The 12,716-nt window shown below is 42.2% G+C and overlaps 1 protein-coding gene across 1 annotated transcript; it reads left to right on the forward strand.

Annotated features, from left to right (window-relative positions):
- Positions 1-377: 377 nt before the first annotated feature.
- Positions 378-8,533, forward strand: MED21 (mediator complex subunit 21). The gene is made up of 4 exons (XM_042835121.1): positions 378-473; positions 737-851; positions 2,899-2,999; positions 7,719-8,533. Exons 1-4 carry the CDS (start codon positions 432-434, stop codon positions 7,893-7,895), a joined length of 435 nt encoding a protein of 144 aa, XP_042691055.1. The 5' UTR covers positions 378-431; the 3' UTR covers positions 7,896-8,533.
- The last annotated feature ends 4,183 nt before the right edge of the window (positions 8,534-12,716 follow it).

Below are 12,716 nucleotides of genomic sequence, written 5' to 3' on the forward strand. Positions count from 1 at the left end.
ACTTCTCCCAGCGAGACCCCCCCCGCCTTTCGTTCACAGCCCGGCACTCAACCAGCTTGTGAAAGTCCGAGCAAGGATACGCATTTCTGAAAGAAATAAGTATTTATGTATCGCGTGTCGCTGCATTTTCCTCCCTTTTATGTCAATACCTGCCTCTGCGAGCTTCCCGGCGTGCGGCGGTGCCCCGCCGGCCCCAGCAGAGCTGCTCATGTGCGCCGGTGGCAGCAAAGCAGGACGCTTCGCAGCACCCCTGCCTTGGGCTGTGCAGGCCTCCTCCCGGCCGGCAGAGGGCGCGCGTTGCCCAGCCCACCGGAAAAAGATCCCCGTCCCACCCACCGGAAGGAGACGCATGCCATGCCCCACCCACCGGAAGGAGGCTCACGCCCCGCCCTGCCTACCAGAAGGAGTCCCCCGCCCCGCCCAGCTTAGCCATGGCGGACCGGCTCACGCAGCTGCAGGATGCGGTGAACTCGGTAAGGCGGCTGCTGCCTTTTTTCTCGGCAACTGTTCTTCTTCCCACCAGGGAGGGATCTTGGCCTGGGCTGGTTCTTTTCTTGCCCGCTCGCTGTGGGCTGTGAGTCGCTTCCCCCCCCCCCGACGATCCCAGCCAAGGGACCCTTGCTGCTGCTCCTAGCTGGCTGTGGGGTCTGCGCGTAGTTCATTGTGTGCGGGGGGACAAAATAAAGTGGAAATGGCTTTAGAGATTTGATAAACGAAGTCTCGTTGCACCCTGCAGCTCGCTGACCAGTTCTGTAACGCCATCGGTGTGCTGCAGCAGTGTGGCCCCCCAGCTTCCTTCAGCAACATTCAGACAGCAATCAACAAAGACCAGCCGGCGAATCCCACGGAAGGCAAGTCGCTCGGGTTCCCTCGTGGCACGCTGTCATTCAAATATTGTGTGTTATTTCATGCTGAGCAAGCAGTTCTGCCAGTAACTGTCAGTGAAGTCACAAATTGATGTCGGGCTTGCTTATGAGATTGTGACTTTGGCAACATCATTTTGATTGCATCTAAGCATTGAAATGTATTTCTTGTGATGCTTATTTGCACAGATGCAGTAGCCCTTCAGGTATGAATTTGTGTAAGAGGACTGCTGTGGGAGGCTGTTAGTGAGCTTCCCTCTACTTTTTAAATTTTTGAATGTGAGCAAGTGTTTGTTTTATGGAATCATGCATTAATTTAAAGCTCTCTATCTTACCGGTTTTTAAGTATCTTTCTTTGCATACATTGATTGCTTATGTAATTAATTAAGGAATCTTCTGTCATTTCTAAAACTCTGAATGTAATGAGTTCACTAAAATCATACAACCAAGTTCGTAATGTTAATGGGACATTGCAAAGCAACCAGTTGAATGTCTTTGGGTATTTAAATTATTAACAAGAAAGCCTTAAAACTCAGTCTGGAGGGCACTGATTTACACATCAGAGTGAAGTGAGTGACACAGAGAAGGCTTTAAATGGGTATATTGGGATATTTGTTGTTCTTCGGAGTTGTTTTTTTATTTATTAGTTTCAGGACAAGTCTATCTTTGAGAATGTCACTCTCGTCTAGACATTTTTCTCATTAGACAATATTTTTTTCATTTGGCAATCAAGAGAATGAAACATGTAAGATCTTTGCCTTGTGTAAGATCTTAAGTTATAAGTCTAAGAGGGCTATTTCAATATTTTAGCAGTAGAAACAAAATTGATTCAAATTGAATGATACAATTCCACATAGAAAATTTTTCTTTCTGGCTTTAGAGCCAGATTGCTAAAAATTGATGCAGTTCTTTCAGTGATCTAGTAGCTAAACTAAGATTTACAAATCTTCACTGCTGTTCCATGTCTCGGTGACAACTTAACTTTTCCTGTGGGTGAATAGTTGTCCTTTAAAACAAACCAGCCTTACATTCTTTCATTCACTAATGGCCTATTACGTAATTTAAATGATCTGTCTATTTGAGTTATAGTCTTTACCTTGTTTCTGGTGTTATTTGTCCAGTGGCTGGTCTCGAGACAAGGACCGTAAGTTTAAATGAGTTCCTAACTATGAGGGCTGCTCCGAAAGTAGTGCTTTTCTATTATATTGATCTACTACAACAGATGTTGGTGGAATAGAGGCTAAACCTTCCCACCGATGTTCCATTACGTTTTGTTGTTGTATGAAGGGTGGGAGCAGAGGGGCAGTCTGGCAAAACGGTGTCTGATGTGAAAGTGCGTATGAAGCAGAGATTTGTTGTTGAATCCTTCCGTGTGGAAGAAAAAAATGACACCCATTGACATTCATTGGCACTTACTGAATATTTTTGGAGGCCGAACAGTAGATGTTATCACGGTGAGGTGGTGTGTTTCAGCAGTGGTGACAGCGATGTGAAAAACAAACCCCATTCTGGATGGCCACACAGATTTTACAGGATGGCCTGCAGGCTTTTCACTAGCGAAAATGCATAGCTGATGATGGTGACTGTGTTGAAAAACAGTGTTTTGTAGCTGAGAATATACTCTATTAAAAAGTGTAAATGTGCTCTTTGTAACTGTTGTAGTTTCCAAGGAAATAAGTAGGAAGCATTACTTTCAGAACAACCAACTTACTTCCAATACTTACTATAGTGACTAGGATACTGAATACTCTTAGTAATTTCTTAATAGGCTAACCATGATGGAGTTCTAGCTGTTTACTCATTTATACAAAGGCTATATTTATAGTTATCCTGTTTAATCTGCAATTGGAATCAACCATCATCTTCTAATAGGGTCCCTTTCTTGTCAGTTGCAATACTGTTGTTTCCTTCATATAGGAGAAACTGTAACATATACATACTTGAGGTCTTCAGAATTTTCCATGCCATGAATGCAGAGTTGTGCTTATTTCTAGCAATGCATCGAGTAAGCTGACTTTTTTTAATTCTTTCAAAGAATATGCCCAACTGTTTGCAGCATTGATTGCACGAACTGCAAAAGATATTGATGTTCTAATAGATTCCCTGCCCAGTGAAGAATCAACAGCAGCTTTGCAGGTAAGAGTGCTCTTAAAATACCAGAGTGTATTTTAGGTAGACAAACTTCCTTTTTCTTTTTCTTTTTTTTTTTTTTTTTTTTTAATACTCTCAGCCATCTAATCATAAAAATGGTTATAATATAAGCCTGATTTTTTTCATGCAAGTACATGGGCTTATTGGGAAAACTGCAAGTTGCATCTGTTTCTGAGATTATACCCAGCATAATTTAAACTTGTTGGGGTTTTTTTGCTAGAATGTTTTAAGAAAACGCAATAAATAACAACAGCAACACAAAACATTTATTATAACATCAGTCCTAGGATATATTACATTTGCCTATGATTTTTAAGCTATTCTAATACCGATACAGCAGTCCTATGCATTGTAGCTTTTTGTTATCTAATTTTTTTTCTCTTTGCTAATCTTTCCTATTCTCTTGCTCATTAGAGCTGTGTTTCATTTTGTAGCTGCAGAGCCAATGCTTTATTGAAGCCTTTAGTTCTGAAATGTTACCATTTATTTAAAGCTTTGCAGTATATCCTAATTTCTCCATCTCTGTCACAGAATAGTTCCTTGACTTTTCAGTAATGGAATGTTTTCCTTTGGACCAGCCAGACAATCTTTGTGTTTTTATTTCTTGCTCCTTTCCTTAGACCAAAGATGCTCTAGGGAGTGCTCGAGATCAGAAAGGGGCTACTGGCTGAGGCAGTTATTAGCAGATGTAGCCACTGTCTACTGGAAAGGTAGCATGGCAAGCTGTAGGCAATCCAGGAGGCTCCTGGAATGAATGCTTTGAGGGTAACTTCTTGAGCCTAGTAATAGACAAGGGAGATGCAATACCGGACCAATGCATTCACCAATGCAAGTGAACTGATTGGTTACAACAGGATTGGAGGCTGCCTGGGCTGTAGTGATCAGGCAGTGCTGAAGTTCCCACTCCTGAGGGATATTGGACAAAGAATAAAGTCAGCATGCTAAATTTTAGGAAAACTAGCTTTCAGCTGTTCAGGGAATCTGTCAACAGAACCCCTAGGAAGCTGTCCTAAAGGACCAGGAAGCGGTGCAGCACTGGCAGACCTTTAAGAGATGTCTGTGTCCCCAGGCGCTGGAAGTCTGAAAGGGGAGGCAAGAGACCAGCATGGCTTGACCAGGACCTGCCAGACAAACTAGAGAGCAAGAAAAATACACAAGCAAGGGAAGCAGGGACGTACCCTGGGAGAAGTATGGCCTGCTACTGGACTATGTAGGGATGGAGTCAGGAAGACCAAAGCCCAATTAGAACTAGGCTTAGCAAGGAATGTAAAGAAGAACAAGAAAGGCTCCTACAGGTACATCAATCAGAAAAGGAACATCCAAGAAGGTGTTCCCCCAGATGGTGAGCAGTACAGGCAGGCTGGTAACAATGAACTAAGAGAAAGCTGAGATATTCAACAACTTTTTTGCCTCAGTCTTCACTGGCAGCTGATCTTCACACACCCCTTGTGCACATGAGTCAGACAGTAGGGACTGGGGGAGCAGTGCCCCTCCTGCTATAAGAGAAGGTCACGTTTGTGACCACGTGAGGAACCTGAACATCTCTAAGTCTATAAATCCTGATGGGATGCATCTCAGAATCCTGAGGGAATTGTCTGATATAGTCACCAAGCCACTCTTGATGGTATTTGAACAGTCATGGCAATCAGATGTAGTCCCTAGTGACTGGGAAAAACGCAACAGCAGACCCACTTTTAAGAAGGGGATGACTCAGGAATTACCAACCTGTCAGCCTCACCTGTGTTCTGAGGAAAATCATGGAGCAGATCCTCCTGGAAGCTAAGGCACGTGGAAGAGACTGAGGTGATATGAGATAACCAGCGTGGCTTCACCAAGGGCAGGTCCTGTCTGTCCCAACCTAGTGGCTTTTTATGTTGATGTAACTGTGTCAGTGGACAGAGGAAGAGCCACTGACGTCATCTGTCTGGACTTCAGTAAAGCCTTTGACACAATCCCCCATAACTCCCCAAATTGTAAGGATATGGATATGATGGGAGGACTGTTCACTGGATAAGGAAATAGTTGCAAGATAATATCCAGAGAGCGGTGGTCAATGGTTCAGTGTCCAGATGGAGATCAGTGACAAGTAGTGTCCCTCAGAATCTAGTTTAATATCTCATAATTTTTTATTTTAAAAAAAATGTATATTTAATATCTAGTGCTGTTTAATATCTTCATCAATGGCGTCTACCGTGAGATTGAGTGCACCCTCAGCAAGTTTGCACATGACACCAAACTGTATGGTGTGATTGACACACCTGATGGACAGGTTGCTATTGAGAAAGCTATTAGACACACTCAAACTGTGGGCCCAGGTGAACATCATGAGGTTCAACAAATCCAAGTAGAAGGTCTTACGCCAAGGTCCCAGCAACCCCTACTGTCAGTAAAGGCTGGGTACAGAGGGACAAAGCACTGCTCTGCCAACAAGAACATGGGCATGAGCCAGCAGTGTGCCCTCGCAGTCCAGAAAGCCAATCATATCCTGGGCTGCATCAAAGGAAGCATGGCCAGCTGGGCGAGGGAGGTGATCCTGCCCCTCTACTCTGTGCTGGTGAGACCTCACCTGCAGTACTGCGTCCAGATGTGGAGTGCTCAGTGCAAGAGAGACATGGACCTGTTGGAACTCATCCAGAGAAGGGCCACAAAAATACTGCAAGGGATGGAATGCCTCTCCTATGAGGACAGGCTGAGAGAGTTGGGACTAGCTGGGACTCTTCAGCCTGAAGAAGAAAAGACTCTGAGGAGACCACGAGTGATCTTACATTATCTAAAATGGGGCTCTGGGAAAGAAGGGGACAGACTCTTTAGTAGGGTCTGTTATGATAGGAAAAGGGGAAATGTTTTCAAACCAAAAGAGGGAAAATTTAGATTGGATGTAAGGAAGAAATTTTTTATGATAAGTGTGATGTGGCACTGGAACGAGTTGCCCAGAGAGGTGGTAGATGCCCCATCCCTGGAGACATTCAAGGTCAGGCTGGACAGGGATCTGAGCAACTTAATCTAGCTGTGGATGTCCCTGTTCATTGCTGAGGAGTTGGACTAGATGACCTTCAAGGGTCCCTTGCTACTCAGACAATTCTGATTCCCTGCCTTACGGGATCTGAGCTGCTGCAAACAGCTTCTGAACCCGTTTGCAACACTCAGATATCTGTTTCTCACTTCCAAAAAAAAACTTCTGACCCCCCCCAATTCCAAAAATGTTGCTGGCTTATTGTTCTGTTCTTTGTAAAGATCTTGTCTAGTATGCAGGATCTTCTTCATGGACTCTAGCTTCTGTATTTACATCAAGTATTTTCTTTTTAGAATGCAACGAGGATGCAAATAACTCTGCTTCTTTGAGAAACCTAGAGTTGCTTTAAGATCTCCTGAAAGTTTTAACACCAGGGTTGATAATCTATGACTATTTGAAAGGCATTTCATAAAAGACAGTAAATGTGCCCATTGGAACAAATAACTTGACAGCAACATTGCATTTTGATTTTAAGCAGAGGAGAGGAGGAAAATGTGGAAATATTGTTAGTGACAATAATCACCAACTGGGAATGTAAACACCAGTCTAATTCTGTGTCAGTATGTGTACTTAATAGTCAGAGACTTCTCTCCTGCTGTAACCAAGTAGTATGCTTGTTTCATGACTGAGCTGCATTTGATGGTAGTGACAGCTGATGCAAGGAAGCCAGAGTAGAGAGCCCAGCAGGGACATGCTTTCCTCAGAACTGACATTCTAACAGTTTCTTGTTTGTTAATGCAGAATTGGGTTTCAAAAGAGTTTCTGATCTTTTTGGTTTTGAGATAAGTTAGCATGGATTCTCTCTCTTACTGATTCTAGTTTGGGATTTTGTTGTTGTTGTTTAAATTAGAGTACTATTAAAGATAAATATTCTTTAAAAATACTGTTTCAGTAGTTACTGAAATACTCTAAAGCAGGCATGTCTAGCCTGCAGGCCACTTGTGTCCCAACACAGGTTGTATTGTGGCTGCCCCCTGCCCTGCACCGTTGTGCCATCAGCTCTTCCTTGCCAAGCAGTCCAGCCCAGCTTTGAGTGCACAACCATCACGCAGCAACAACCCAACATTGGTGCACCATCAGACTTCTCTGGGCTGAAACCAGGACATGTTTGTAGAACTTAGCTTAGTTTGAGCATGACTTCTTAAGAACTGTTTATCCAGGTCTGAAGCACTTGGGTAGTAGTTTTAAAAAGTATGTGGATTTGTTTTATTTTCTCTCATTTGTAATTGAGTTGGAATAAGTTTCAGTAATTTTAACTTTGGTAAACGTTCTATTTCACCAACTTTGTCTAAAGGAAAAACATTTTGGTTGAGAAATAAATAATGGAAAACAAATATGGCTTAATAATATTTTTGTGTGAAATATACTATCTAATGGGAAGGGCTGAATAAACCATCCTTACATCTTATAGGGACCTTTCAGTAACTGTGGGAACATTAACTTCTCAGGAGACCTGCTAAAAGTTCAAAATGTGAAAAAGCTAGTATCTCTACATAGTGGAGCTTTTCTTTATTCCATGTGGATATGCACTGTGCTTTAGACTGTAATGAGTCACTCAGATATCACAAGTATGGGATTCAGGGCTAAGGAGAATCTTTGCTTTCTATGGTTAGATCACCTCCTCCTGTGAGTAACAGTCAAGTTTGGGTTATATCTGAAGATCCTTACTTTTCTCCCATTTTATTTTAAAGGCTGCCAGTCTGTACCGGTTAGAAGAAGAGAATCACGAAGCAGCTGCCCGTCTGGAAGAGGTGGTTTATCGTGGGGACATGCTGCTGGAAAAGATACAGAGCGCCCTGGCTGATATTGCCCAGTCGCAACTGAAGACCAGAAGTGGCACGCACAGCCAGCCCCTTCCGGACTCGTAGCACCAGGGGGCAGCACATCGTTGCAAAACTGAACTGTGGCAAGTGATCTGGTGTAAAACCCAGCCCTGTGCCTACCGGGAGCTGCAGCGGCCAGCCCTGCTCTCCTAGGGCTTCCAGGTGCCCTGATTATCGGTAACAGTAGCTTTTGTCAAAGCTCAAATTACAGAAACACTTACATTGTAGAATCAGTGGTTTTTGTTCTCAAATTATACATCTTAATATATAATTCTTTGACTTAAAATATTAATTTCTTAGGTTTTTTTTTTCCACATATATGTCTGACTTCAGTCTTATCTTTTTTTATACGGCCCTTCATGTCTAAAGGAAACAAAAGAACCTTAAGAATATGTAATTTACTAACCTGCCTTCAGTCTTGTATGTTCCTGGTGTACTTTTTTTGTTGTTTTTTAAACTCAAACACAGACACACAGTTTAATTTGCCAGAGTTCCATGGAGACAATGATGTGTATACAGTGGTGGCCATCTGTTCTAATTAACGGAAATGGTAATTAAACATTTGTATTACTACTTAGCTTATCTTTTACAGAGCAGGTAAAGGGGTAAGTAAACTTAGAAGTTTGCAGAGTAAGTGTTTTTGCTATTGGCATCTCATTTAAAAATAAATAAATCTTCAAATATGTGGTGTTGGCATTTTTTTTATTGTTTGTAATTCAGGAGTTGGTCTTTGACTCCCTTGTGACCACAGACACACATTTACCTGCTTCTGCTGATGTTCTGCCTTTTCACAGCAACTGGTGAGTGCCTGTAAAGCACTCACCTTAAAGGTAATGAGGAGAGCAGTGAGAAAACTGAAAATGACTGATGTAATATTGCTTTTCAGTGCAAGCAGTTAACTGCCACATGAATGAATGATCTTCAGCAGCAAAAAGCCTGTGATCTTTAACGTTCTTTAAGAGGTTTTTCTTCTCATTTTCACTCACTAAATAAATTTGTGCCCCTCATCTTAGGACTCTGGAAATACCAACACCTTTTCTTCCATGTGAGAGAAAATAAATAAACCAAAGAACCAGATAATTTGAGCTCTAGTACTTGAACTTGGGGGTTGAACCATTAGTCACTTTCTGTATTTTTGAATCCACTGTCTCATATTATTGTAGGCTGGTTTTTGATTATACTTAATGTCTGCTCGTTTGCTGATCAAGACACTGATGTGTACTGCACATACGTCAGCTGAAGTTACATGCATTGCTAATGTGTTGAAATGGCTAAGAGTAGTTCCAGTACGTTTTTGCAATGGATCTGCAGGGAATTAGATACTTCTGCTTAGTAAACTACACCAATGAAACTGAGTATAACAGGATGGTACACGTAGCAGCCTCCAGTTTTGAGGATTAAAAAAATACAAAGCTGTTCCAACCTGTAGCACTTAGGCTTATATTTAATTTAATAGTTAGTCAAATTTTGTATATCTGTAGTCATAAATCTAATGTGCTCTTGTGAGGTTTTTGTACCACCCAGATTCCTCCGAAGGCAGAACAAGTGGGGAGGTGAGCAGGCTGTGGCACAACTACAGTTCTAAAGAAGGATATTTATTAAAAATAACTGGGCTGTGGCAACTTACTAAGCCATGTGAATGTGTCTATGGTCAGGGGAGGCCTGAGGCAGCAAATTTTTGTTTGAAGCTTGGCCTATTTTTTTTCTTTTTTTTTTTTTTTAACAACTGCATTCAGTGCATGTGGAGCTGTTTATTGTTTTGTTGTTTTTTAACTTGTGAACTTACAAAACTGTAAGTGAAGCTTGTAAAGTGAGCTTGAAGCTTATGTATTTTTATTGGCACTGAGAGACCTTAATCTGAGATTTCTACATTGCTGGGAATGGGATTAGGTTTTCATGGCAGAAACCCTTGTACATCTTATTATCAAACTTTTTCACTTTGAAACATCCACTCTGGGAGGCGGTGTATGTCTTCAGTAACAATGCAGTTATTTTTATTTCATATCTTTTTGGGTTTTGTACTTGGAAACTGCTGTATTACTGCAGTTTAATATTGCTTAACTGTGGAAGTTTTTCCCTTATTTGAATACACTAGCCTACTTTTTTTTAAAGCGTGTGTTGATATCTAAGTTAATCACATTTAAAAGTAAACTTTAACAGAAGTACAAGCTCTCAGTATGTGTGTGCAGCTTCTCAGTGCTGTGCTTGTGTGTAGTGTAGCAAATGTTGCCAATTTAATAGAGATGCAGCTTGTAATACAGTAAAAACAATGAACAATATAAGGCAGAGTCAAAATCATTCTTCTTTTCCTTGAGAAGTAAAGTAACGATGGGGTGAGTAGGTAAGTAGTATAAGATGTGTGACCCCATTAGTTCTCCTATGTTGTGTTGCTGGACTAGCTATCATAAATCTTTACCTGTGGTTTTGCAGTCCACAGCTAAGGCTGTGAGATTGTACATCTTCTGTTTTGTTCTGGCAGAAGGAGGAGGAAGACTCAATTTGCTGCAGCTGTCTAGTGGGAAAGCATTAGATCTGGGGCTTGTGGATGTGGATTTCTTTCCCTTCTGTCATAGTTGTGTTTGTCTGTTCCCTGCTCCTGGGGAGTAAATATCTGTCTACCCACAATGTCTATGATCTACGTAAGAGGCTGCCTTGAAATTGTTTGCTATGCTCATGCACGAATGGTAGGGTGTGCAGGATATTGTGTCTGTACCTTTTAACACCCTGAATTTCAAGGAGGAAAAAGAAGGGGGCCACAGATATTTGGAAAAGGCAATGCCTCAACCCTAAGAAGCCATGACTGCCCCCTGTTTCACTACTGAGGAGGCAGCAGCAGGAGAAGGAAGAACCCTGAATAACATCTGCTAACAAACAGATCAGGTTACATGCAAGTGAGCTGTAAAGGAAAACTTGGGTTGAGATGGGCATTAAATGGAGGTAATGCATCATGGGAAGAAAACAAAAGTATTGAGCAAGGTATTAAATGGTTGCGTTGGACAAGAAGTACTGCCCAGAGAACAAATTGTGCTTTGAAGAAAGATAGCACAGAGCATAACGGAAAATTCCATTGAAAAGCAATTTCAGCCATTTCAAATGAGCAGGAGCATTTCATGGTGAGAATCCATACAGCCCACTGGCAAAGACACTGGAATCAATTTAGTAAATACAAGCAGATGATCAAAGCCTAGTATCCTTTACTATAAACAACCTTGCTTAGAGAAGAGGAATACCTCACAGCAGCTGTTCTCATTTTCATTTACAAGCATATGGAGGAATTCAGCCACATCTTTTTAAAGGTACTGGAAGAAATGCGTTAATAATATTTTAACTTACTGTCTCTGAAAACAATCCTGAAGTTACTGCAGATGATATTGGCACTCTGGGAGTTTCTGGGTGTCTGGGATTGGGAGTGGGATTGTATTCTGACCACCCTGACGAATTAATACCACGAGATTTTGGGAGTCTGCAACAAAAGAGGCCAGGAACTGCCTGGCTGGCAGCTCTGATCTAAAGGGCCTGGTGGTCTTGGCAGGCAGCAAGTGGAGCATGAGCCAGCAGCTGGCCCTGGCAGTAAGCAAGTCCTTTGGCATCCTGGGCTGTGTTAGTTGAGAACACTGCTGGTAGATCAAGGGAAGTGATTGCTTCCCGCTGCTCAGCACTGCTTGGACTGCATCTGGAACGCTGTGGGTCGGGGGACCCCAACATGAAAAAGATAGTAATAAATTACAGCAAGTTCATTAGAAGGCCTCTGTAAGAGTGTGGCTGGAGCACCATTCCCATTAGGAGAGGCTGAAGGAGCTGGTCCTGCTCAGCTGGGAAAGGGATGGCACAGAGGGACCTAGCAACAGCCTACCAACACCTGTGGGCAGCTCATGGAGAAGACAGGGCCAAGCTCTTCTGGCAGGAGAATGATAAACAGAGTGCAGAAACTGCAGTAACAGATGAGAAGTTCAGACCAGTTGCAGACAAAAGCTTTTCCATCATCGGGATAATCTGGTTTTAGAGCATGGTGCCCAAAGAAGCTTCTGGAAGTTCTTGGAGCTTTTCAAACCTGACTGGATAAAGGTCTGAGCATCTTGATGTGGCCTTACAATGACCAATCTTTGTGCAGGAGGTTGGGCTAGAGGCTTCCTGAGGTCTTGTGTGACCTAATGGTCCCGTGGGCGCCAAGTACATTCATGGTTTCAGAAAGAACCAAGAAACTAACAAGGAGTGTTCTTTCCTTTTCCTGTCTCTAAAAAGGCAGAACTGGAGGGCACGAAACTTGGGAGTATTTGGTATCAGCCTCATTCGTATTGATGAGACTTTGTGTGCTGGAAAGCCACTGAGTGGGTCTGAGGCGCGGTGTGAAATTCCATGCCGTAGTGACCCAAGTTTCCAACGGGTGCCCTTGGAGAGCGTGATATGCAAATTCCACATCCTACACTTAAAGATAATTGATCTGTCAGATGATGCTGACTCATTATTAGACAGAGACAGACTTCTCTGAGGAAAGAAATTGTATTCATGTTTTAGATAGCTTGTTATATAGCCTTACATAAGAAATAATGAAAGCCTTATTTTCAGGCACTAACCTGAGACTAGAGCAAGGTTTTTTCTAGACTTTTCTTTCAAATCTATGGAAGGAAATTTAAATGGATTTTATTGACAAAGGAATAAATTGTTTTTTGATAAACAGGACCTTCTTCATACCTAGGCTCCTAGGACTAAGTTCCAGCATCAGAGGGCACAGAAAGCAAAGTTTGCCAGTGAGCTGGTTTTTCACACTCCAAGTATGTCAGCCACTCTGTTCTATGTGCTTGCAATGAGTGCAATCTGCAGTGGCAATGATATTCAGGAGTAATTTTTTTTTCTTTTTTACTGTTT

Source organism: Centrocercus urophasianus, unplaced genomic scaffold (assembly GCF_019232065.1).
Source record: "Centrocercus urophasianus isolate 14NV4802_14NV808 unplaced genomic scaffold, USGS_Curo_1.0 seq_5, whole genome shotgun sequence".
NCBI lineage: Eukaryota > Metazoa > Chordata > Aves > Galliformes > Phasianidae > Centrocercus > Centrocercus urophasianus.

What these genes read in the sequence shown, in the direction of transcription:
- MED21 (XM_042835121.1), top strand. Translation starts at nt 432, where the DNA reads ATGGCGGACCGGCTCACGCAGCTGCAGGATGCGGTGAACTCG. An exon ending in TGCAGGATGCGGTGAACTCG is followed by an intron (nt 474 to 736) that starts GTAAGGCGGCTG and finishes TGCACCCTGCAG; the next exon opens with CTCGCTGACCAGTTCTGTAA. An exon ending in AATCAACAGCAGCTTTGCAG is followed by an intron (nt 3,000 to 7,718) that starts GTAAGAGTGCTC and finishes TTTATTTTAAAG; the next exon opens with GCTGCCAGTCTGTACCGGTT.